The sequence below is a fragment of the Mandrillus leucophaeus genome, unplaced genomic scaffold, assembly GCF_000951045.1.
Source record: "Mandrillus leucophaeus isolate KB7577 unplaced genomic scaffold, Mleu.le_1.0 Scaffold666, whole genome shotgun sequence".
NCBI classification, from domain to species: Eukaryota; Metazoa; Chordata; class Mammalia; order Primates; family Cercopithecidae; genus Mandrillus; species Mandrillus leucophaeus.
The window spans coordinates 1,010,666-1,036,979 of record NW_012107208.1 but is presented as its reverse complement, the minus strand read 5'-3'; the positions used below and the strand labels follow the sequence as shown (position 1 = coordinate 1,036,979).

The window sequence follows — 26,314 nt, the reverse complement described above, 5'->3', positions numbered from 1 at the left end:
GGCGCCAGCATCTGCTTCTCATGAGGGCCTCAGGAAGCTTCCACTCATGGCTGGAGGTGAAGAAGAGCTGGCGTGTGCAGATCACTTGGTGAGACGGGAGGCAAGAGAGAGGGGAGGGAAGCGCCAGGCTCTTTTTAACAACCAGCTCTCATGGGAACTGACACAGCAAGAACTCACTTATTACCTCAGGGAGAAGGACGGCACCAAGATGTTCAGGAGGGATCTGCCCACAAGACTCAAACACTTGCTTTTAGGCCCCACCTCCAACATTGGGGGTCAAATTTCAACATGAGATTTGGAGAAGACAAACATGGAACTTATATCAGCTGGCAAGGATGTGAGAGGACAGAAACCCTAACAAAAATTTCACAGGTCTACCCAAATCAATTGACTTGATAATTCCATCCTACAGCATTTATCAAAAAGAAATGCTCCTATACAAATATGTAGAGCTAGATGGAGGATGCTGTTTATTGCGGCATGGTGTATAATAGCAAAAACTTGGAAACACGAAAAATGACTATCAACAGCAGATGTCTTGGGCAAATTCTGATGAGGCACACAATGATATACTGGTTATTCAGTTGTATAAAGGGGGTAGATTTAAATGTACTGCTTTGGAGAGATGTCCATGGCGTATTGTTAACAGGAAAAAGCAAATTTCAGTATGATATGTATTATGTATGATGTTTTTTAAAAAACATGTTTTTGGAAAAATATATTAACATATTTATTTAAAATTAAAGTTATATTTGTATAAAATATGTATTATATTATTTAACATGTATTTCCAGTACATATAGTTCTCTCTACATATATGTAGGCATGCTCACACACATATATTTAAAGTACAGGTTGAGTATCCCCATCCCTTATATGAAATGCTTGAGACAAGAAGTGTTTCAAATTTTGGCTCTTTTCAGATTTTGGAATTCTTGCATATACATAATGAGATTTGAGGGTGAGACCCAAGCCCAAATACCAGATTCATTTATGTTTCAAATACATCTTATACACATAGTATGAAGGTAATTTTATACAATATTTTAATAATTTTGTATGAGAAACAAAGTTTTGACTGTGACCTATCACATGAGGTCAGGTATGGAATTTTCTACTTGAGACATCATGTCGATGCTTCAGAAGTTTCAGAATTTGGAGCATTTTGAATTCTGAGTTTTCAGATTAGGGATGTGAAACTTGTATTACCTATGCATACAGTAAATCTTTAAGGATAAACAAACTACATTTTTAACAGCGGCCGTATAGGGAGAGGAACAATAGAAGAGAAACATTTTTCACACACTTTTGTTTTTTGAAAGTTTTATGGTCATTATATTTACTTCTGTAATTTAGAAAAACAGGTATAGCTTCTGCCATTGAAAACATAAATTGATATAAATTAGACGTAAATATTTAAGGGAAAGTAGAAATGGTTCATAGATGAACAAAAGCAAGGAGACCACAAGAATTCAATGCATTGCTAACAGCCTCCCCCTTCCACAGAAGTGGGCTAGAATGAGGGGCTGATGCATCCGGTGTAGGGTGGAGTGCTGACGGTGAGGGCGGCTAGACAGGATGTCTCGGTGGAAGGCCAGCAAAAAATAGGAGGCCCGTCCTTGCCAATTCACAAAGATGTTACACACTAAGAGATTGGGAAGCATTTCCTGGGATAATTAATCTAAAAGCAATCAGGTGCTCTTACCACACACAGGAGGTGACCATGTGAGGAAATGGATATGTTAATTTGCTTGACCATAAATCATTTCACTATGTACATGTGTATCAAAACATTATGAAGTACACCTTAAATATCTACAATTAAAAAGAAACTAAAAGCAGTGTTTAGCATGATGCTGGGATTGTGTGGGGGTGTGGAGGGGAGAAGCAATCAAGAGTTGGCTACCGCTGTCTGTATCAAAATACAAAACGTTACCTTCTCTTTAATAACCCAAGCCACACCAAACATGTAAAACAAAACAAAGCAACATAAAACCAAAACTCTGGTGATTACTGACTGTGTGCCTGATATGTGCTAATCACTGTGCTGGATTGTTGGGGCTGCATAATTCATACCCTTCTATCTTGTTACCTCATATTGACTGAGCTTCTATGTTACTAGTTAATTACAGTGTCTTTGGCAGTGATGTTGATAGTCTGGTGCAAAGCAAAGATCTTGTTATAAGAGTGAACTTTAGATTTCATTTCAGAAGCTTTCAAATAAGTGTCATTGAATACACTTATCAATGTAACAGGAATCATATTGGATGTGAGTCTGGAGCCCTACTTGGTGTTTCTATAATAGCCTAGAACTCAATACATTGTTGTGCAATTACCAGTTTACATGACTGTCTTCCTCCTGAGTCTGGATTTTCTGGGCAAGGAAAAGTGCCTTTGAATTCTCAATGCCTAGCACTGTGTCTGGCATACAATAGGTGCTCAGTTGAAGAAATACATTAAAGTTGTAACTCAAAAGAAATCTCAAATGCTTTGGTGAGGCTATCTCATGTCAACAAATTTTTTTTTTTTTTTTTTTGAGCTAGAGATGAAGTCTCACCCTGTTGCCCAGGCTGAAGTTCAATCATAGCTCATTCACTGTATCCTCCACCTCCTGGGCTCAAGCAATCCTCCAGTCTCAGCCTCCTGAGTAGCTGGTACTACAGGTATGCACCACTATGCCTTGCCCACAATCATTTTTTAAAAGTCTTATGCAAGGCTCATTACCAACAGGGACCAAGCCAGATTTTGAGGGTGGAGATCTTGGGTTTTCTTTTTGATACTAATGCCTAACAACTTGCCTGGCACATAGCAGGCCTAAGATAAAGATTTGCAGGCATGAATGGAAAGGTACAGTTCCTCTCCATAAATAAAGGCACTCACACTCATTAAGAGAAGACTGTATTCCTGGTCCTAAACCTTATCTACTTGCCACCAGCCAGTCATTTAAAATGGGTGACCTGGGTCACAAGAGGAAGTAATTCAGCACCAGTGTGTTACAGCCATTAGATTCAAAGACTAAAATGACAGGGCTCTTTGTGGTGGATCGCTGCACTGACTTTGCAAACAGTAGATTACTTGCTCAACTGATGCACCCATCCAATAGCAGTCCTAAACATGATTATCTGCAACGTGGAGAATGAAGAGCCTGTGATGCAGCTGAAAAAGAGTAGTATACAAGAAAAAGCACCCTAAGGCAAAATTGTGGCACTTTCCCCATTTGCCTCCAACCTTCTTTCCGCAGTCTTGCTCCTCCTTGGAGTACATCCTGCCCTTCAACCTCAGTCTTAGATACTGACTCTTCTTACATGGCCTCCACTTGGAAGAAAAGTGGGTGCTATAAGAGCAAATATGACAAGATTCTAGCATTGTGCTGTCTGTGTGTGGCTACTTGCATTTATATTTAAAGCAATTAAAATGAAATAGAATTCTTATGCCTGTAATCCCAGCACTTTGGGAGGCCGAGGCAGGTGGATCACGAGGTCAGGAGACCGAGACCATCCTGGCTAACACGGTGAAATCCCGTCTCTACTAAAATTACAAAAAATTAGCCAGGTGTGCTGGCATGCACCTGTAATCCCAGCTACTTGGGAGGCTGAGGCAGGAGAATTGCTTGAACCTGGGAGGCAGGGGTTTCAGTGAGCCAAGATCGCACCACTGCACTCCAGCCTGGGCAACAGAGCAAGACTCCATCTCAAAAATAAATAAATAAATAAATAGAATTTAAAAACCTGATTCCCAAGTCTCACTAGCTATATTTCAAGTGTTCAGTACCCACATGTGGCTAGTGACTGGTGCTAGTGTATTAAAGCAGCTCTAGAACATTCCCATCATTGTAGAATCCAGCACCTCAGTGAGCATCCCTGTAATATTCTACCCAGTTGAGTAGTACACTTGTTGAAATGTGCAAATGAATAAATGAATTTAATTTAATATGGTAGAATCGACACTAGTGAGAGAGAGCCAAGAAATTTTCAGAATCCCAACCTTTGTGATTGGCTTTATAAACCCATACTTTAAAACACTGAATTGGAAAAGACTACTCACCTTTTTTCACAAGATTTTGTGGGAGGATTAAATAAACATTTTGTTGATTTACAAAGAGTTGGTTATATTCTTTTTTTTTTTTTTTTCCATGAGGCATTTTAGTTGTAAATGTATGTATTACATCCCTAGAAAAAGAATCCCAGGATTTTCCCTCCTATGTGTTTTCGTCTTGCTTCTTCATGGTCCATGATGCCAGCTGAGGTTGTCAGTACAATGAAACCAAACTGGCGGGATGGAAGCAGGTTATTCTGCCATTTTTCTAGATCTTTGAGTTGCACATCAAATCTGGGGCTGATCACTCCACACTTGTTTAGCCTGCTTGTAAGGTTCACAACAATTTTCCCAGCTCTGTGATCATCAATGATTTCAAATTCGCCAATGTAACCATGCTTCATCATCACAGTGAGAAACCGGACGATGACTTTGGAGCACGGCCTAATAAGCACCTGGCGTTTGCCTCTCTTTTTGGCATTGTTGATGCTCTTGAGAACATCAGCCAGGATATTCATGCGCACCATTGTGGCGGCGCGGAAAGATGGCGGAAAGGGGAGTTGGTTATATTCTAAGGAAAGTTAATTCCATGAGTTTGTGCCAATATATTTTATTTAAAAGAATTGTCCTTAGAATCTGGATTAACATTTTATGTCCAGTATTCTAACAAAACAGTTACATGCAAATACATGTCTTTAAGTTTCAAAAGCAATTGCAACAAAAACAAAAACTGCCAAGTGGGACCTAATTAAACTAAAGAGCTTCTACACAGCAAAAGAAACTATCAAGAAAGTAAACACACAGCCTACAAAATGGGAGAAAATATTTGCAAACTATGCCCCTGACAAAGGTCTAATATCCAGAATCTATAAGGAACTTAACAAGCAAAAACCAAATAACCCTATTAAAAAGTAGGCAAAATGCATGAACAGACACTTCTCAAAAGAAGACATACAAGTGGCCAAAAAGCATATCAAAAAGAACTCTACATCACTAATCATCAGATAAATGCCAACCAAAACCACGATGAGATATCATCTCACACCAGTCAGAATGGCTATTATTAAAAAGTCAAAAAATAAGAGATGTTGGAGAAAAAGGAGCACTTATGCACTGTTGGTGGAAATGTAAGTTAGTTCAGTCACTGTGAAAAGAAATTTGGAGTTTTCTCAAAGAACTAAAAATAGAACTATCATGCGACCCAGCAATCTCATTATTAGGTATATACCCAAAGGAATATAAATTGTTCTACCAGAAAGCCACATGCACTCATATGTTCATCACAACACTACTCACAATAGCAAACATGTGGAATCAACATAGGTGCCCATCAAAGGTGGATTAGATAAAGAAAATGTGGTATGGATATACCACGGAATACTATGCAGCCATAAAAAAGAACAAAATCATGTTCTTTGCAGCAACGTGGACGCAGCTCGAGGCTATTATCCTAAGTGAATCAATGCAGAAACAGAAAACCAAATACCACAAGTTCCCACTTATAAGTGAGAGCTAAGCATGGGGTACATATGGATATAAAGATGAAAATAATAGACACTAAGCACTACTAAAGGGGGAGGTAAGGAGTAGGCAAGAGTTGAAAACCTACCTATTGGGTACTATGTTCACTACCTGGGTGACAGGATCATTCATACCCCAAACCTCAGCATCATGCAACATATCCATGTAACAAATCTGCACATGTACCCCTGAATCTAAAATAAAAGTTGACTTTTTTTTTTTTTAAAATGCATGCCTTAGCCGCAAGTTTCTTGGACCTTCTTCTAAAGGTTTTTATATAAGGAAAGTACTCACCCTTTTTCCTCCAGAAAGGTTCTTTATAATAAACTATACACTTGATGACTGAACCCAAAGGCACACGAGTGATCATCTGGTTTCTCATCATTGGCAGAGGGGGATTGAAGTGAATCTTCATGCCCAGAGTAGGAGGAATAGCACTAATCACATATTTAGCCTGAAAGAAAAGCAGCACGGTTAAACGTTGTTGCCCTGTGTCTTTTGTTTTTTCCCAACGATTCCCTCTCATTCTACCATTGTCCCTTTTCAGTCTCTTAAAGAAGTGACAAGGATTTTGTTGAAACCTAAAGTAGCCTTTATTGTTCCTTAGTTCAAGACCACCAGTGACTTTCCATTGCACTTAGAGTCAAAGCCAAGTTTCTCACCATCATCGCCAAGGCCACACGTGAAATGGGCCCATTAAATCACTGATCTCACCTCCTGTTACTTTTGCCCTCACTCCTCTTACTTCTGCCATTTTTCTTTTTCTTTTCTTTCTTTCTTTCTTTTTTTTTTTTTTGAGACCGAGTCTCACTCTGTCACCAGACTGGAGTACAGTGGCATGATCTTGGCTCACTGAAACCTCCGTGACCCAGGTTCAAGCGATTCTCCTGTCTCAGCCTCCGGAGTAGCAGGGACTACAGGTATGGGCCACCACGCCCAGCTAATTTTTGTATTTTTAGTAAAGACAGGGTTTCACCACGTTGGCCAGGATGGTCTCGATCTCTTGACCTTGTGATCTTCCCACCTTGGCCTCCCAAAGTGCTGGGATTAGAGGCGTGAGCCACCGCGCCCGCCCTGCCTGCCGTTTTGATCACCTTGCTGTTCCTTGGTCACACCAGGCTTGCTCCCACTTCAGGGCCTTGGCACTGGCTCTTCCATCTTCTTCTCTCAGGGAGCCACATGGCTCAATCCCTCGTCCCCTCCAATTCTCTATCAGATATCACCTTCTCAGTGAGGCCTTCCCTGAGGACCTTATTTAAACTTGCATAACCAATTCTCCCATACCACTTTCTGGTATGGCCTCTCCCCACCTCGCTGCTTGATTTTTTCCGCACTAATTATCACTCTCTGACATACTTTATATTTTAACTATATGTTTCTTTACGGTCTTTCTCCTTCACTAGAAGGAGAATTGTATGTGGGCAGAGAATTGTATCTGTTTTGTTCACGACTGTGTTCCTAACTCCTAGAATAATGTCAGACGCATAGGAGGTGCTTGATATTTACCAAGTAAATATTTTCTGTGTTTTTCTAATTACATAAAAGCAAAATACAGAGGGTTGATAATACCGTTATATGTTTTTATAAATCCTCCCCCACCCCAAATAGTCTGGTTCTCTTTTCCTTTTTTCCAGTTAGAGGTAGCTTTTTCACTTTTGGCAAAAAGACTGTCTATAAAGTGTGCGATATTGTTGACTTCAACTTTGATTATCTATGAGACTGTGGCCTCTTCCCACTTGTTTAAGTGTCTTGGTAACTCTGAGTGGAAAAATGTCAAACCAAAGTGCTTTTTTCCATTCTCTCACTCAACAACGATCACCACAGAAGACTTCTGTGACCAAATGTGGAGTGGGTTTTCTCCACATATGAAGCAAGCAAGCAATTCTATAGCAGACACCAACCATGTGTCCTCTGAATTCAATTCAATTCTGACAGTATCTACCTGGAGATAGCTTCTGATCCTACAGGTTGAGGGCTCAGTCTCCAAGACTGTCCCCCACCTTCAGATGTCAGTCACAAGTCCAGCTTCCAGAACTTCTGACCAATCTGCTTCCAGTTGACGTTCCTACAACCCCTTTGAGTTTGATTAATTTGCTACAGTGGCTCACAGAACTCAGGGAAACATGTTTACTGTTTTATTATAAAGGATATTACAAAGGGTACAGAGGACGAGGTGCATAGGGCAAGGGATGTGAGAAGGGGCATGGAGCTTTCATGCCCTCCCCAGGCATGCCATTCTCAAGGAACCTCCAGTTGTGCAGATATCCAGAAGCTCCCAGAACTCGGTCCTTTTGAGTTTTTATGGAGGCTTCATTATGTAGGCACAATTGATTAAATCATTGGCCACTGGTGATCAATTCAACCTTCAGCCCCTTGCCTCATCCCCTCCCTGGAGGCTGGGGGTGGGGCTGAAAATCTCAACCCTCTAATCCTTCCATGGTCTTTCCTGTGACCAACCCCATCCTGAAGCTACCTAAGGGCTGCCAGCCATCAATCATTGGCATCAAAGAACATCACTCTGGAGATTCTAAGAGTTTTTAAAGTTGGATGCCAGGAAACTGGGATGAAGATCAAATATATATTTCATGATATCACAGTTACCTCATACATCTCATGGTTTAGGGTCTGCACAAGGACATTTTCTCTTGTCTGGTCAATGGAGATCACAGGCCTCTCCAGCTTCACTCGATCTCCAAGGAGGTCCATGATCCGCTCGCTCACTTGACCAGATCCGCCCACAAATTTCCTCTCCTGGCAAGAGAAAAGGAGGTGAAAGAGAAATGCAGAGATGGGCATAAGTTGCTAAATTGCTAGTTGTCTTCACATATCTCTACTCTGAGATGTCTAACATTTCATTTTGAGGCTGTGAATAGTGGCTTTCACCATGGTTTTCTAACTAGGAATTGCTGTCTTTAGACAAAATTACAGGATTTCTAAGTTACTTTACAAGCTATGCTCTTGTAGATTCCCAGGCTCCAACCTTAGCTGGACATCTTCAGAATGACCCCTATGTCCCACCTTTCTGGTCACCATCCCTGCTGTCTGTCCTATCTGCAGTCTTTTGTTGGGAGCTGGACCTGGTGAAGCTGTACCTAAAGCTCTTCCCTAGCTTGCCTGAGCAGACCTAAGCCTGATTTCCCTTGCTCTGTGGCTCAAGCACAGAACTTCCCTGCCTCCCACCATGTCCCTTTCCCCCAGACCAGCCTACTCTCTGTTGCAGGCTGCCCATCTTATCCTGGGTCAGATGCCTGCTGCTTCTGTAGCCACCGAAGTCATTTCACCTCACTGTACCCACCTGCCCTGAGTCTTGCTAAAACTTTCAAATGTTCTACCTGGCTATGCACACAGTTGACCTGACTGCCTATTCCTTAATTTTCAGTTAAGGTTAGAGAAGGAGAAGGAGAGGGAGAAAGAGAAAAGGAGGAGAAAGAGGAGGAGGAGGAGGAGAAGAGAGAGAAAGAAGAGGAGGAGGGAGAGAGAGAAGAACAGAACATGACAACCAAGCAGATTATCTAAGAACTCCAATCTGTTCCTACTGTGTCTAGCACAGTGCCTTATACAGTGCTGGGGCTCAAGAAATGGGCATTGAATGAACGAATAGATCAATGAATTCCATGCATAGTATGTGTTTTAAATTGAAAATGCATTTCTGACTTTCCTTTATAAACTTTCCATGAAGTGCTCAAGATAAGCTTACTTCAGATGGTCTCCTACAAACTTACCAAATAATAATTGAGTGTATGGAAAATGGCAACAGTGCATAAAGAGAGACAAGTCTAGTTTTAAAATTACATTGGAAACTGGGTTCTCACAGTGGGTACCTGACAACAGACTGTGCCTTACAAGAAACACTTTGAGCTGCCATGGTAATGCTCTAAAAGCCACAAGCCTGCTTCCCACTTCAGCAGTTCATGATTGAAGGATGATGCTGATCTTTCATTTCAGTAGCAGTGTTTTTCCATTGGGACGGTGGGGGAGTGGATGGATACCTGTCCTCCATTCGTTGTCGAGATGATTCTGGTTGTGCCTCCACACTGCTTCACATACCACAGGAACCAGAGAGCAGAGACCTCATGGGTCTCTGCAGTGACACACAGGTTCACAAAGAGAGTGCCAAGCTGCTTTGCAGATCTGCACAGGAAGAAACAAGAGCAAACTTGGCAAATGCAGGAGAGCAGCTTCTTAATTCTCTAAAAATTATTTGAGTAATACATTTTCTTGGTTAAGTTTAGCACAATGTGGTAAGGTCAAAAAATTGTCACTAGAATCTAATATTACAAAACATGACATCAGAGGCTTTTGAAATACCATATTATTTTCCCTGTAAACAAAACACCTTACTCAGAATCAGCTTGTATTCCAGATTCTGTGCTTCCATGATTTCTCCCTACATTCCTGCTGCTCTTCCAGTGATCCCCATCTCAGTAAAAAGCACCACCATTTACTCAATGGCAAAAGCCAACACTCTAGAAATCAAACATTATTCCTCTCTTTCCATCAATCTTCCCCCATCCAATTCATTGGGAAGTCCCATTATCTCTCACCACATCACTCCACCTTCACCACAAATTTAGCATCCATCTGTTTCCAGGAGTACTGCAATTACTTCCTCCAGACTGGCCTCTCTGCCTCCATTCATCCTCACCTGGTATCTGTTCACCACACTCAAAACCAGAGGCTTTTCCCTCCCTCCCTACCATGGTGCTCTCTCTGAAGTGTAAATCAAATCATATCATTTTCTTGCTTAAAAAAACTCCATTGTTATCCTATTAAAACCAGAATAAGATTCAGATCTTACACCATGGCTTCCAGAGCCCTATGTGATCTAGCCCATGCCTACCTTTTCTGCCTCATCTTGTACCCTCTTCTTTTTACTCTAATGTTTCCTTAGAAAGACATATTCTCAATTGTCTATGAAAATGACCACTGGCTTCCATATTCCCAGCACCCTGACATTCTCTATCATTTTGCTACTGTATAGTATCTTTATAACTCTTTTCACTGTCTGAAATGGTCTTGATTATTGGTTTATTCTTTTTAATTGCTGTCTCCCCCCACTAGAATATCAACCTATGAGAACAAAAATCTTATGTTTGTCACTCACCATAGTGTCCCCGTTAACAAATGCCTGGAACACTGTAAGCACTCAATAATTACTTGTTGCATGATTGAACAAATGAATGATTGATGAGAAATATCAGTTAAACAGTATTTTTTAAACACCCATAACGTGCAAAGGATATGCTAGATGCTGTACCAAACACAAAATTAGTCACAGTTATCTATTCAGTTATTTTACTGCCTAACAGAAGACAAGCTCAAATAATGGACGAGGGGACAAGCAATTCATAGAGTATAAATGAGTGAGCTTTTGCTTGACATTGGCAGGTAAATGGTGAGAGGTTATCACCTATCAGGAAGCACATCAGAAAGCAAATAATCTCATCCAATTTCAAGGACTCCATTATATCTAGCACATCCTAAAATTCATCAGTAGTAATGTGCACTCTGGGATATCTTTAACAAGGTCCAATCCCCCTTTTTACTTTGACATGAAGTTTGCATATTGTTAATCTTGTTATTTCTGAGGCAGAATTTGCCATCTGGTAATGTTGACAATGGGTGAAATAAATGATACTGTCTTCTATTTATTGAGCTCTTTCCATACTCCATTGTCTTTAAAATCACTATCTTGTTAAATTGTTGCAACAACCATATCAAATATCTATTATTTTTCCAAGTTCACATGCTAGAAAACGGAGTCTCGGACAGTTTAGGAGTACATAATGGCACAACTTCAAACCAGATCATGCTTGACTCAAAACTCATGCTTTTGATGCCCCAAAATGTTTTCTAATTAGTCAGCTGACAGCCTTGGAAGTACAAATACTCACCAAGGGGCATCTCTCTACTTTACTGTATCTTGACCCTAGAAGTTTGTAGAATCGTGCCTAACACACATATCAGTTATTGACATTATTTGCAGCCGTAACAACCTGACAGCCCATCTATGACAGTCCCCATCATTATAGCCTGTGAAATGGTGTCATATATACATTAAAGTGACTTACAGTTAGTTTTGTAAGATTTCTCAGGATAATTGAAGGGATGGAAATTGTTAACTCATGACTTCCTTGCGGAGGCAATTTGTAATATCTAACTAAAACAAATATCCAGAAGTCAATCTAAAATAAAAGTAGTATTTTATTTGCTGCTTCCTAAAATCCAATTTCTTTTGTTCCTTATTTTTTAAGTGGATTGAGGGGCATACAGTAAAGGGGGTAATAAATAACTGAAACTTAACATTGGCCCAGCTGGAGAGCCAATATTTAACAAAAATATTGCTGGAATTCTAGTTGTTATTGTTGCCAATTTGGTGGGAAAGAAATAATTTTGGTTTGAACTAAAGGGAGATCTAAAAGTAATTCTGAAGGGCCAGTCTCTTCCTAATCCTTTATTTGAATTTACTCTAGGAGCTTCAGTAAGAAAAGAAATAAGAACAATATTTGAAGGATGGAAGGTCAAGGAAGTTAGTGCAATAATATTTCTGAATTTTTTGCCCTGTTGACTTTTTAAAAGATAAATGTTATAATATTTTTCTACATGAAAAATACATACACACTATATAAAATTTGGAAAATTTTTAAGATAAAAAGATGAGAGAATGAGTATCTTCCACATTTCTGCCCCTCCAGAAGATAATTACTAGTCTCATTTTGATGCATTTTTTTCTAAGTATAGGTCTTTTTAAAAATGTTTTTACATAGCTGTGATCACATTGAAAATACAGTTCATGTTTGTGAAGTGCACTTTGTAAATGACAATAACTGAAAGAATAATCAACATTAGTCTTGGAATGTATGATTGTGCTTTGGTCTGAATAATAATAGACTGGATATTCTGGGGATTACTTCATTTAAATCCAGGAAATAATACTGTGTGTATCTTGCTTGGGAAGAGTTAGAAAATTGTCTTGTGTTCTTATACTCCTAGTATCTCAGAATGCTTTATTTTGTCAAATGACAACTTAGAATATTCACTAAGTGGAGGACTGGGCCAAGGGCTATGATAGAAAATGTCAAGTTCCTGTGATCCCAAAGACATATGATTGATTTTATCACCAAGAAACTTAAAAGTTCTCTAAGGAGAAAAGAACTAACTGAATTTATTAAAAGCTTTTCATAACAGGAGTTATAAAAAAATTCAGATAATTATATACTTATTATATTTTGAAAATCTAAAGTATATAATTTAAAACTAAATACTACAAGTTTATTACAATTAAAATAAATTATATTGCACACTACATTCTCATAGAAGTGTTAGATAGCATTAGATAAATGTTTAAAAGAATATAATTAATAACAGGCATTCATTTCATGACATAAAAGGATTTTACTCTTCCAAAATTGGTTGCTTTCAAAGGTTGAAGACATAGGAGAGGCACAAAGATGTTTATTATAGAGTATTGTATAATAATAATAATAATAACAAAAAACAGAAAGTACCCAATGTGTTGAACAGGATGTTAATGGACAAATACATTACGTATTCATTTTCCATGGAATATTCTGGTACCATGAAATATGATGTTTAAAGAATAATTTTTAATGATGTAAAGTTTTTAAGCATTTTAAAAATAAATGCTTGCATAGTAATATTAAACGTTAAAAATATTTCAATGGATGTCCGCTGCTTTTGCAGTGCATATATAAATAGTTGCTTTTAGAAATGAGATCATATACCATACCACAACAGCCTGCTTTTCTATGTGCTTAATATTACTATTTTTTCCAGTCATTAAATATTCCTCTACAACACGATGTTTTAAAACCCTCGAGTATTGAATTTTTTAGATGTTCCATACTTGATTCTGCCGATTTATTATTGGGTTTTCCGATCCTCTCTTTTAAAAATAATGCTTTGGATCTGCCTCTTTCACTCTTTCTCCCTCTCTCCTTCTCTCCCTGTATGCCTCTCTCTTCTTTTGTCTCACGTTCTTAAAGCTAAATTATTAGAAGCTGAATTTTTATATCAAAAAGTATATGAATTTTATGTATTTTGATTATTTCCATTTTTTAGATTCAGATATTCTAAAAGCTTGTTTTTACTTTTAGTTGGCAGTGAATGATGCCTAAAAATGAAGACATTAACCCCACAGCCAAACATATTCTCAACTAACGCTCTTCAGCAAGGCAGGGCAGTCTCCTTGAATTTGGCTTCCATTTTTCTTGTTTTGTTTACCACAAATTTACCATGTGCTTGAGTTGGAACCCTCATAATCCTTTCCATTTTCCCTGCTGTCCAAGAGCAGTGCGGCCTCTCCACGTGGTCTGTCTATACAAGCCTTCACAATTTCTCTACAATTCCCAGTTCTGCCAACAAGAATTTAATGCTTAACTCATGGGTACTTGTTTTTTCACTAAAGGGGAACAGCCAGTCCAGTCACACATGCTTCCCCTGTAGTTGTGAACTATCTACAAAGGCTTTAGAGGTTCCCCTCTAAGTCCTTGAAGAGTTGCACTACATCACACAAGGTATGGCAAATGCACACGCTAACCATCTCCACATTTGACCACCAGTGAAGAATACAAAAATTGTCCTATATCAACAACTTCATAAATGAGAGCTTTAAGCTGATGGTCTTTAAGCTGTTTTATATAAAGAAACTAGTACCTTCTGGTCTGTTCTGAGGACTTCACAGGGTAATACTACCTTTGTGATACAAAACTATTCCAAAGAAGTAAGTTGTATGTACAGATATCTTCAGGGTAGGAGCCAATTCCAATGGTTTTCAGCATTCTACTTGGCTGGTGGTGTGGTTTTAGACACAAAGCAGCTACTTGTTCCATACTTGTTGAATGGTATTGCTAAATGAACCTGAAAGGTGGTCACAATAAATGCCTGTGCCTAATGGCAAGACTTACTTAGTCCAGCAGACCTTGTCCAGCAGCTCCTTCATTGTCATGTTGTCCCACTCTTCTGCAAGGGGAGCCTTCCATGGGGCATCACTGGGAATCTACATTCAGATGAGGATTCGAAGGAGAAAGACAAATGCAATTTTCTATTTTATTTTATTTATTTTTGTAATTTTCCATTTTAAATAACTATTCAAATAGTATTAAAAACTCTACCTTAAAGAGGAAAAATGTTAAGTTTTCCAAATTCATCCAATATTGCTTTTACTGCATAATCAATGCTGTCTATGTAGCTTTCCTATTATAAATCTGTACCACTCAAGCCATATTTAATTTGTGATAAAACTTCCTGCACAATAAATAGAGGCATGTTGTAACTGGGCTATTTCTAGATATGGATTCCTAAGTTACTAACTTCTAGAGAACATTCATAAATTTAACTCTTTAACAAGGATCACAGAGCTGCAGCAAATCATGTCTATGGAGCTTTCAGTTAAGTTTTATGTGTGTTCAGGAACAGAAAACCAAACACCACATGTTCTCACTCATAAGTGGGAGTTGAACAATGAGAACATATGGACACAGGGAGGGGAACATCACACACTAGGGCCTGTTGAGGAGTGGGGAGCAAGGGGAGGGAAAGCATTAGCACAAATACCTAATGCATGTGGGGCTTAAAACCTAGATGACGGGTTGATAGGTGCAGCAAACCACCATGGCACATGTATACCTATGTAACAAACCTGCACGTTCTGCACATGTATCCTGGAACTTAAAGTAAAAGAAAAAAAATGCTTTATGTGTGATTACTTATGCTTGTTTGGGCATGGTGGTGAATCAAAGACCCAGAAGTCTAATTTTGCTATGTACCGAAGATTTCCAAAATTTGAAACATCTTCCAAGAAGGCTGAGTGGCACCCAATCTCCTGCCCACTCATCATTAGTATACAAATATCAATCAGTTTGACATCTTATTATTGCAGAGGTTAGAAACAAGTTCATTCATTCATTTCACAAATCTTTACTGCTACTGTGTGCTCACAATGTGCTAGGTGTTGGAGATATATTGTACTTTCTTTCTTTGAAGGACTAAACGTATTACAAAACAAAAAATACAAATATAGTCAAAGAAGCTTTACCTCTCGCCCCATATCATCCATTGTCCTCCAAAAGTTGTTATGATCTAAGTAGGTAATTGGATTCCATACAGGTGGGAACGGCCCCCTGAAGGGGTATGATTTGCCCTGTGAGATATAAGATATTTTAAAAAGGAAATATTTACTACAATGTAAAAGTAGATAATCTGCCAAATTGGTAAATGTCTGCAAGCAAAATCATGTGAGTTATCAATATGTGATACACACTCAACTTTTTAGCTCCTTGTGTCCTCAGAACCCCACTTAACGTTTTAGCATAGAGATTTCCAGCAAAATTCTGTGTTAATTAAGTTCACTGCCACACCAAGCACGGTAAAGAGGTTTCTCTCTGAAATTGGAGCCCTTAGCATATAAAATTTAAATACCAGTACATAAGTGGAGTTAACCTAAGGAAATCTTGTTTGCCAATGGTACTTGCAAATATCTCAGAGTCAGGAGCCTCTGTGTGCCTGGAGAGTCAGAAAATTTTAACTATAAGCATTATACAACTTAGAAGGGGATGAAAAATCAATCACGAGAATGCAACCATCTGTTAGAAGAACCACAAAACAGGGCCCAGAAAGCTTTCCCAAGGACTCAGATGTGCTAGGTAAACACAGGAGTTCCCAGAGACCAGCAAAGTCAAAGCAGAAAGATTAGACAACTTCAAGCTTCTCTTCCAGACATGTTTACACCACCTGGTTCTTCCCACAGGGATACCTCGACACAGAAGTAAAGGGAACACATCATTCCAAGGATTAAAAATAAATAATCTCTGGGAGGATTAACTGACGGCACTTAAGAGACATACACAAAAATCACTTTGGGTCAATCTGAAAACCCAAGTCAGAAGCCAGGCTGTGCATTCTGACAGCATCTTTCAACCGAATCAGAATAACTTAAAGTTGTCAGTCAACAAAAACTTCCGCAAAACTCTGAGTCATTCAACAAAGATGCATCTTCTGTTGATGTTGTAGGCAGAGAAACTAGAATTGTGTAATAAGAGATTTCATATTTGTTCTTGTATTAATTCTGTGGCCATGTTGGTCTTCTCTCTCCAACAAGGCCATAAGATTCTCAGGGAAGGGTTGAGATACAGCTTTTTGTTTCTTCTCAGCCAGGATTCCTTAGAGAAACAGAACCAACAGGAGATAGATAGATAGATACATACATACATACATACATAGGTAGAAACTACATAGACATATACACATAGATAGATGATATAGATATAGATATAGATAGAGAGAGAGAGACAGAAACAGAGAAAGAAACAGAGACAGAGAGAAGGATTCAGATTTATTTTAAGGAATTAGTTTATGTTGTTTGAGAGGGATGGCAAGTCCAAAATCTGTAGGGTAGGTCACGGACCCAGGGAAGAGTTGCAGTTTGACTTCAAAGGCAGTCTGCTGGCAGAATTCCCTCTTTTCCTGGGAGACATCAATCTTTTTCTCTTAAGGACTTCAACTGATTGGAGAAGGTCCATTCACATTATGGAAGGTAATCTGCTTTGCTCCAAGTCTACTGATTTAAATGTTAACCTTATCTTAAAAATAGCTTGACAGAAACATTAGAATAATGTTTGTCCAAATATCTAGACAAGTTGACATAAAAAATTAACTGCCACCCTTCTTAATTAACACTATTGAGGTGTACTTTACATACAATGTACTCATTTTATTTTAGTTTAGTTTCCATATTTTTTATAGTTAAAAGTTATTTTAAAATTTTAACCTGCCATTAAAACTGTATATATTTATAATATACAACATAATATTTTGAAATATGTATACCCTGTGGAATGGTTAAACTGAGCTAATTCCATATGCATTACCTTACATACCTATCATTTTGGGAGGTGAGAACACATAAAATCTATTCTCTTAGCAATTTTCAAGACTACAATACATTGTTTTTAACTAAAGTTACTATGTTGTACAATAGATCTCTTGAACTTATTTCTCCTATCTAACTAAAATTTTGTATCCTTTGACCAATATCTCCTCAACAATGTACCCACATTAAATAATTTAACATGCAATTTGGGGAGTTATGACACATGTATACACCTATGTAACTACCACTCCAATCAAGATATAAAACATTCCTATCACTCCAGAAAGTTCCCTCTTTCCCCTTCCTAGACAATCCCTGTCCCCTTTCTGGCCCTGGGCAATCACTGTTCAGTTTTCTGTCACTATAGATTGTTTTTGCCTGTTTTCACATTTTTTAATGGACTCATACAAGATGTACACCTTTGTATCTGGCGTCTTTTGCTCAGCATGATATTTCTGAGGTTTGTCCAAGTTTCCGTTTGTTCCTCTTTATTGCTAAGTAGTAGTCCATTGTATGGATGTACCATGGTTTGTTTCACCTGTTGATAACTATTTCTAGTTTTGATCTGCTGTGAATAAAACTGCTATAAACATTCTTGTACAGGTCTTTTTGTGTACATATATTTTTTCTTCTCTTGGGTAAATGCCCAGTAGGGGAATGGCTGAGTCACATGGTGGGTGTATGTTTAACTTTTTAAGTTTAATAGTGTTCCAAAGTTGTTGCACTGCTTTACATTACCAACAGCAATGCATGAAAGTTCTAGTTGATCAGCATACTGACACTTGCTGACTTGTCTTTTATGCTTTATGTTTTAAATATAGTTTCTATTTGTTTTACACATTTTTACAAAGTAATTTGTTTTACAAATTTTTACAAAATAACTTTGTTTTACAAAGTAATATTTGTTTTACAAAAAAAGTTGCAAAGACAGTACAGAAAGTTCCCATATACCTTTCACCTAGTTTTCTCTAATGTTAGCATCTTACATTACATGGTACATTGACCAAGACCAGGAGATCGACACTGGTAGATCACTATATACTAAACTTCAGATTTTATTTGGATTTCACCCATTTATCCACTAAACATTCTTTTTCTGTTGCAGGATCCCATCCAGGATATCACATTTCATTTAGTTGTCCTGTCTTCTTAGTGTCTTATGGTCTGTGATAGTTTCTCAGTAGTCCCTCATTTTTCATAACCTTCGAAGTTTGAAGAATGCTGGTCAGTTATCCGGTAGAATATCCCTTAATTTGGATCTGTCTGAAGTTACATTTTTTTTTCATTTTTAGATTGGGACTATGAATTTTGGGGAAGACTACCACAAAGACCAAGTGCTCTTTTCATCATGTCACCTCAGAGGGCACGTGATATCAACATGACCTATCACGGATGATGTTAACCTTGATTCCTTGCTTAGGGTGGTGTCTGTCAGGTCTCTCTACTGTACAGTTGCTATTCACCCCTGTTCTATGCTCTGTTCTTTGGAAGAGAGTCATTAAGTTCAGAACATCCTCAAGAGGGGATGGTGGGAGCTAACCTCCACTTTCTGGAGACGGAGAAACCCCACAAATTTTTTGAATTCTTTTCTAAGGAAGGTTTTCCTCTTTTCCCCCTTTACTTGCTTATTCAATCATTTATTTATAACAGTGGACATATATATGTGTGTTTCATACCTTGTGTTATAATCCAACACTATATTATTTATTTGTTGCTCAAATTATTCTACTTCTGAGCACTCCTTCAGGTCGGCTCCCCGTGTCCCTTTGACATGTCCCCATCCTTTTGTCTGTTGAGCATTTATTTTCATTTCTGGCACTAGAAGATTCTCCAGACTCATCTTCTGTTTTTTCTGCCCAAGTCCTAGGATCTGTCATTTGTCCAAGAAGCCTTTCCTTTTATCAAGAGAGTGGTATTTAGAAGCAACTTCTGGCTGCTGAGTGCAAGCTGATTTTGTTTTATAATCAGCTTTATTGAGAAATAATTCATGTTCCATACAACTTGCATGCTGACCTGAAAACCTCCACTTATCCCTCCTCCATTAGAGTTCAATACATAAAACTTTCTCAGCAGAAACCTGTGGATTGATCCAGGGACCATTCTCCACGAAGAAGAAGTCAATCCCCATTCTAGCTCTGCCTCGCCTAAGATGACTGACACAGAGTAAGACAGTTGCTTAATCTTCCAGGCCCCAGATATCAGTCTTTGTAATTCAACATCTATTGACTCCATTGTCTTCTTCCAGGAAGTATGCCCAGATTACCATAAACAGTTGGGTTAGGTGGTCTTCTCAGTGTCCCAGAGCTCTCTGTTTCTCTTTTATCTGCCACTAACTCCACTGCACCAGTTTCATGCATTTACTACTCTACCTCATTCATTGGGACCTATGCTGCAAGAGCATGGGCTCTGGAACCAGTCTCCCTGGGTTGAGTCATGGTCTGCCACTCACTAGCTGTGTTAAGTTGCTTAACTTCTCTGTGCTTCAGTTAACTCAGTAGTGAAATGTGATCATAGTAACTATCTTGGAGGCATGTTAGGAAGATGAAGTGTGTTGATACATGTAAGTCACTTTGAACAGTGGCTGGCATGTTGTAAGTTCTCAATCAATATTATTACCACAGCTGCTACCATTGTAATTATAATCTTTGTATGCTTAGGATGTGCTGGCAGAGACTGCTGGCACACAGTAGGTTCACAATGCATGCTTGATATAATTTCAGCTGTGTGACCTTGAACTTGTCATTTATTTGACACACAATGTCCCAATTTCTAAACTGATCTTTTGTACTTTGGTTCCTTATGTTATAACTATCTATCCTACTTGTTTTAAGTCTCCCCCTTGAACCCAAACCCACTCTGGTCTCTGCAGATTCCTATCAACCGAGTAGTGCCCAACCCTGCCCCCTCAACACAATGCACTTGTACAAAGGGGGTGTGGGATGGAACTTAAATAGCAAAGAACCAAATCAAGCTGCACACTGAGAGCAATGTGCATCTATGACTGGTGTACAAAGTCATCCTTCTGGACTATCAGTATGGCATTGTGCCCACAAAGAGATAAAACCATAAGCAATTGAATAGCCACACCATAAGTGGGAAGAACAGCATAGTTTTGCTTGAACATCCATTAATAAAAAGATAGAGAGGAAGAAATCAGTGTTCAGCCAAACAATTAAATTATTTAGGTTTTTTTTTGTTTGCTTGTGCTTGTTTTCATAAACATATCGGTTCAGTCAGAAATCACCAACAGATGACTTGAAGAAGAGTGTGAGCCCAGCAGATGTGGTTAATTAATGTCTGTCTGTCACTGCCAGGGCCTGCACCAGCAACCATGGTAGCTCCTGGAAACATAAAGACAATTGATCCAGAAAGTGAGAGCCCAGTCTGACACATGAGACTTGGCCTGGGAAAAGGTGAAGGACAGCTTTTGGAATAAGGCAGAGTTTACTAACTAACCATGACCTGCATGTGGAGCCCTGCCCAACAAAAGCATCCTGCACATCTATCTATCTATCTATCCATCTATCTATCTATCTATCTATCTATCTATCTATCTATCTATCTATCTATCTATCCATCCATCTATAGAGAGAGATAGAGTCTTGCTCTGTTGCCCAGGCTGGAGTACAGTGGCACAATCTTGACTCATTGCAACCTCTGCCTCCCTGATTCAAGCGATTCTCTTGCCTCAGCCTCCTGAGTAGCTGGGATTACAGGTGCGCACCAGCACGCCTGGCTAATTTTTGTAATTTTAGTAGAGACGTGGCTTCACCATATTGGCCAGGCTGGTCTCAAACTCCTGACCTCAGGTAATTCACCCACCAAAGCCTCCCAAAGTGCAGGAATTACAGGGGTGAGTCACCGCACCCAGCCACATCCTTCTATATTAATCTCCCACCAGAACGCATAAGATGGGCACCTCTCCACCATCCCTCCTTCCTTTCCCCAGAGATAAATTATTTGTACAGTACATGTCATATGGAAGTGCTGTGATGTGGGTGGTAAGGGGCCCCTTCCAAGACTCTAGTTGACAGATCCCATTTGAATAACCCAGTTGAAATGTCACCTTAGCTGAATTATAGCGATTTTCATTCAATGGAGTCCCAAAAACATTGAGGTTTGCTCAAATAGCAATAATTCCAGCAATGCAATGGTGTCAAAGACCAGCTGTTAAAGCCCTCCTAACTCAGGAATGTTCTTAGAAAGGAGGTTTGCCCAAAACTCTAAAACCAAAAACAGTAAACGTGTGAGTAAACGGAAACCAAACAATATGTAAAGAAAACTATCATGAAGCAGAATAAAACACTTTATCCTTTAACCTCCTTGGTGTCTTATGTCTAAGCAGGCAACAGCTTAGTTTAGATAAATTCATAAAAACAAGTCTTCTTTTATAAGATTGGGGAAAACTTCTGATAAACACAGGAAAGAGCTATTGTTAGACTCATAAAAGATTGCAAATCTTCAAGTTTCCAGGGAATAAGTTGGGTAAGGAGGAAATGTCTAAGTTTATAAGATTACACATTCTGAGGCAAGAGTTTTGTGCCTCAGATTTGGCCATGATACAAACAGTCCAGTGATTACTATTACTGTTTTGAACATTGTCCGGGGAGGCTTGTTCTTCTGAAGACATCATGAGAAGACATTAGAATAAGTGCTCATCCCAGGATGTGTCTAAGTTACAAAGTCTAATTACATACAGCATTTTTCTTTGATCATTACAGCAGCCCTGTTAGGTAGATTCAGCAGAAGTTATTTCTTCCTTTTACAGGTAAAAGAAATAAAGCTCAGAGAAGTTTAAATGACTAGATTGAGATCTCATAGCTCATGAGTGAAAGCTATTGGAAGTTCAACTTGATTTACAGTAGCTGCCAGGGTCATTGTCTTCCATCAAGCCAGACGTGAACAAGATATGCAAAATGTAAATTAATGCCACTCACTCATTTTGTTTGTTTTAGAAAACAGTTTTTTAATAAAAATATATTATGTTTACTTATAGTAGGGTTATTATTGTTATTTTAAGTAATTAAGTTCTATCAATAAATATTTTTAAGATTCTCAATTTCAATTTATAAGATGGCAAATATAGAGAGATAGAGCCACAAAAACAAAAGCTACTTGGAATTCTTAATAATTTTTAAGAATGTAAAAATGTTAGAGGCTCTGGACTAAAGTCTCATGAGAAGGATTATAAGATGGCTTTTAAGAGACCAACAGAACTGACTTGAACTGGCTCTTCAAAGTAATAGCTGTATGACTACAGGTAAATTGCTCAACATTTGTAAGCTTCGGTTCTCTTATCATTAGAATTGGAATCATGATACCTATCTTGGGTGTACTGTAGGAATAATGGAGATTATACAAGGTACACAGGATGCATGCACTAAATGGATATTGCTGATGGTTTTGTGATTATTATGAGTGTACCATCATTTATACAACCACTTCTTACCCATAAAGCCATGACCACACTTTTGATGAATCTCCTTTGGATGAATTCCTAGCATCAGAATTCCTGCCATGAAAATTTGTCTTTGACTTTTTAAAGCAGACTTCCTGAAAAACAGTAACCAAACTGATGCTCACATGGCCTCATTTTGGAGTCTGTATGTTCAGTTAAAACATTTGAACTCCACTTCCTAGAATCGTCACCTAGTGAGTGAGTGGCTCTCAGAAACAGGCTGGCTGGGTGACAGGTCCATTACTATCGTCAACATCAATGTTCTACATGTCCTTCTCCCCTCCTGACCTCTCTTCTGGAAGCAAAGACCCTACACCCCAATTTCTGCCACATTTGGGAAGCCCTTTTGCCATCATAATATTGATGCTGGACCCAGTCCCTGTCAGTAGAAACAGGTGGCCTGGTCCTTCTCAGATTCAGTTCCTGAGGAGTGACCTTTTTCTCTCAGAATGTCTCCTCTGACGTTCATGGGAACCTTGCCCTTCTAACCATTCGGAGCCAGGGTAAGCCACCCTCCCCTCTATAACTCAATCATTTTTACAGTTATGAATAAGGGTTGTTCTTAGGCAATAAACTAATTTGAAGGACCAGGCTTTCCTTTTGACCTATACTTGCAGTTTGAGAGAAAAGAAAATTAGTCTTTCCCATGAGGGAGGAGGGGAGAAGTCTCGCAAACTGTAGTTGGGCAAATGGTTGTCTTCTTCTGTTCGTGTGCCTATTTCACGACCCTTGTTCACATTTCCAATTTTTTAATTTTTAAAACATTTTCTGGGTACATAGTAGGTGTATATACTTATGGGGTACATGAGATGTTTTGATGATACATGCATGCAGTGTGTAATAATCACATCATGGAAAATGGGGTATCCATCCCCTCAAGCATTTATCCTTTGTGTCACAAACAATCCAATCATACCCTCTTAGTTATTTTTAAATGTACAATTAAATTATTATTGACTAGAGTCACCCTGTTGTTCCATCAAACAGTAGGTCTTATTCATTCTTTAATTTTTTTTTTTTTTACCCCTTAACCATCCTTACCTTCCTCTCACCACCATTTCACTATACTTCCCAGCCTCTGGTAAGCATCCTCTACTCTCTATGTCTATGAGTTCAATTGTTTTGATTTTTAGATCCCACAAATAGGTGAGAACATGTGGTGTTTGTCTTTCCGTGCCTGGTTTACTTCACTTAACATAATGATATTCAGTTACATCCATGTTATTGCAAATGACAGGATCTCATCCTTTTTATGGCTGTATAGTACTTCATTGTGTATATGTACCGCGTTTCCTTTATCCATTCATCTGTTGGTGGACACTTAGGTTGCTTCCAAATGTTGTCTATTATGAACAGAGCTGCAACAAACATGGGAGTGCAGATACCTCTTTGATATGCTGTTTTCCTTCCTTTGGGGTATATATCCAGCAGTGGAATTGCTGGATCATATGGTAGCTCCATTTTTAGTTTTCTGAGGAACTTCCAAAATGTTCTCCATAGTGGTTGTACTACTTTACATTCCCACCAACATTGTGCAAATATTCCCTTTTCTCTACATCCTTGCAAGCATTTGCTATTATCTGTCTTTTGGATATAAGCCATTTTAACTGGGGTGAGATGCTATCTTACTGTAGTTTTGATTTGCAATGAGGTTGAGCAGTTTTCCACATGTCTGTTTGCCATTTGGATGTCTTCTTTTGAGAAATGTCTATTAAAATGTTTTGCCCATTTTTTGATCAGATAATTAGATTTTTTCTTATAGAATTCCTTGCTAACATTTCTAAGCACCCAGAATTGGCACTGACACTGTCTTCTAATTGCACCATCACACGGGTGAAACTGGAGTGAGGTGCAGACAATGGTAATGTTGCATTTTTGGAATCTTCCAGCAGCACCACAGCATATGAAAGGCCTGGGATTGTCCACACAGAAAGAAATGGGGAAGATGGGAGTGGTAGTGGCTGAGAAACCAGGCAAAGCCCGGCAGGAATAATAATAAGAAGGAATAATGACAATAAGTAGTATTGAGTGCTTACTCTGTTCAGGCCCTGTTCTGTGCACTTCATATATATTGACTCAATCTTCACAGTGACCCTATGAGATAGGCACCATGTTGTCCTTTTCAGATGAAGAAACTGAGGCATACAGAGATAAATAATTATATTTTGCCTAAGATCTCACAACTAGTATGTGGTAGCAGGATTTAAATTCAGACATTCAAAGACCAATGCTCTCAATCATGAAGCTTCCTAGCCTTTCCTTTCAATTATAATGATTGAACACTATTTGTCAGACACTGGGCTAATAGATTTAAGTTAATTCATTTAATCCTCACAACAACCCAGTGAGTAAGCTGCTGATAGTTAGTTTCATCTTCCAGATGAGTTTCATAGCACAGAGGGTTGAGTAACCTGTCCAAGGTCACACAGCTTGCATACTGCAGAAACTGAATTTAACCTCAGATTTATGTATGTAGAGCTCACATTCTTTCTTCTTAAACAGCTTTATTGCAGCATAAGTGACATACAATAAATTGCACATGAGTAACAGAATTCAAGCTCTTGTCAGATTCTCTGCTCTATGAGCCACTTCTCATTTGTTCCAAAGATAGTCTCTGGAAGGCATTTAGATCAAGTAACCACTTGAGATTCTTACAAACTAGATAGAAGCGATTCATGGACTCAATGACCAGCCAGATCATTATTGTGGCTGTCCCTCCTGTTCCCATGCATGGCCTAGTCCAGTCCATCCTCGAATGGCTGTCACATCAGTTCATTCCTTCATTCAACAAATATTTCTTGAGTGCCTCCTGTGTGCCTGGCACTGTTCTGGGCACTGGAGGCACAACAGATAAAAGTCTGCTCTCGTGGGAGCTTATATTATAGTAGGTATAAACAAGGAAAAACTAACAAAACAGACACTACACAAAATAAATAAGAAAATCATGTAGTAGATTAGAAGGTGGAAAGTGCTATGAAGACAAAGTAGCAGGGAAGACAAAGAGGAAGTGTTGGCAGTTTGAGGTTGTTGCAATTTTAATTAAAGTGATGTCAAGGAAGTCCTCAAGGAGAAGGTGACAGTTGAATGAAGAGATGAAAGAGGTGAGGGGGGAAATCATGTGAATATCTGGAGGGAAGAAATGCTCCAGGCAGGCAGAGGCCCTAGTAAGTGTCTTCAGACGGGAGCATGAATAGACTGCACAAGAAACCAGAAGGGGGCAGCCTTGTCCTATCTCTTTTCCAACTGGACCGTCCCCTTGCTCACTGGAACAAACTCAAGCTCCTGTACCTGGTTCTCAAGGTTGCCAAAAGAAGGTGGCTGCCAAGAAGAAGGTGCCTTCCAAGAAGAAGGTGGCTGCCTCTGTGCTCTGGTCAAGCAGTTTCCCTGATGTCAGCAGGCTATCCTCTCCT

At 38.9% G+C, this 26,314-nt stretch overlaps 1 protein-coding gene and 1 pseudogene across 3 annotated transcripts in view; both read right to left on the bottom strand.

Annotated features, from left to right (window-relative positions):
• The window catches only part of MAOB (monoamine oxidase B), a 130,854-nt gene that overhangs the window by 34,714 nt on the left and 69,826 nt on the right, over positions 1–26,314 (bottom strand). For both annotated transcript variants that reach the window (XM_012001604.1, XM_012001605.1), the window contains 5 exons: positions 15,614–15,718; positions 14,484–14,575; positions 9,546–9,687; positions 8,158–8,307; positions 5,851–6,010 (listed from right to left, as the gene is read on the bottom strand). In XM_012001604.1, the coding sequence (XP_011856994.1) occupies positions 5,851–6,010; positions 8,158–8,307; positions 9,546–9,687; positions 14,484–14,575; positions 15,614–15,718 (649 nt within the window). The remainder of the gene's footprint in view (positions 1–5,850; positions 6,011–8,157; positions 8,308–9,545; positions 9,688–14,483; positions 14,576–15,613; positions 15,719–26,314) is intronic.
• On the bottom strand, positions 4,112–4,601 carry LOC105554946 (annotated as a pseudogene). Its single transcript, XR_001008407.1, has one exon. The product of XR_001008407.1 is annotated as a 40S ribosomal protein S15a pseudogene (transcript).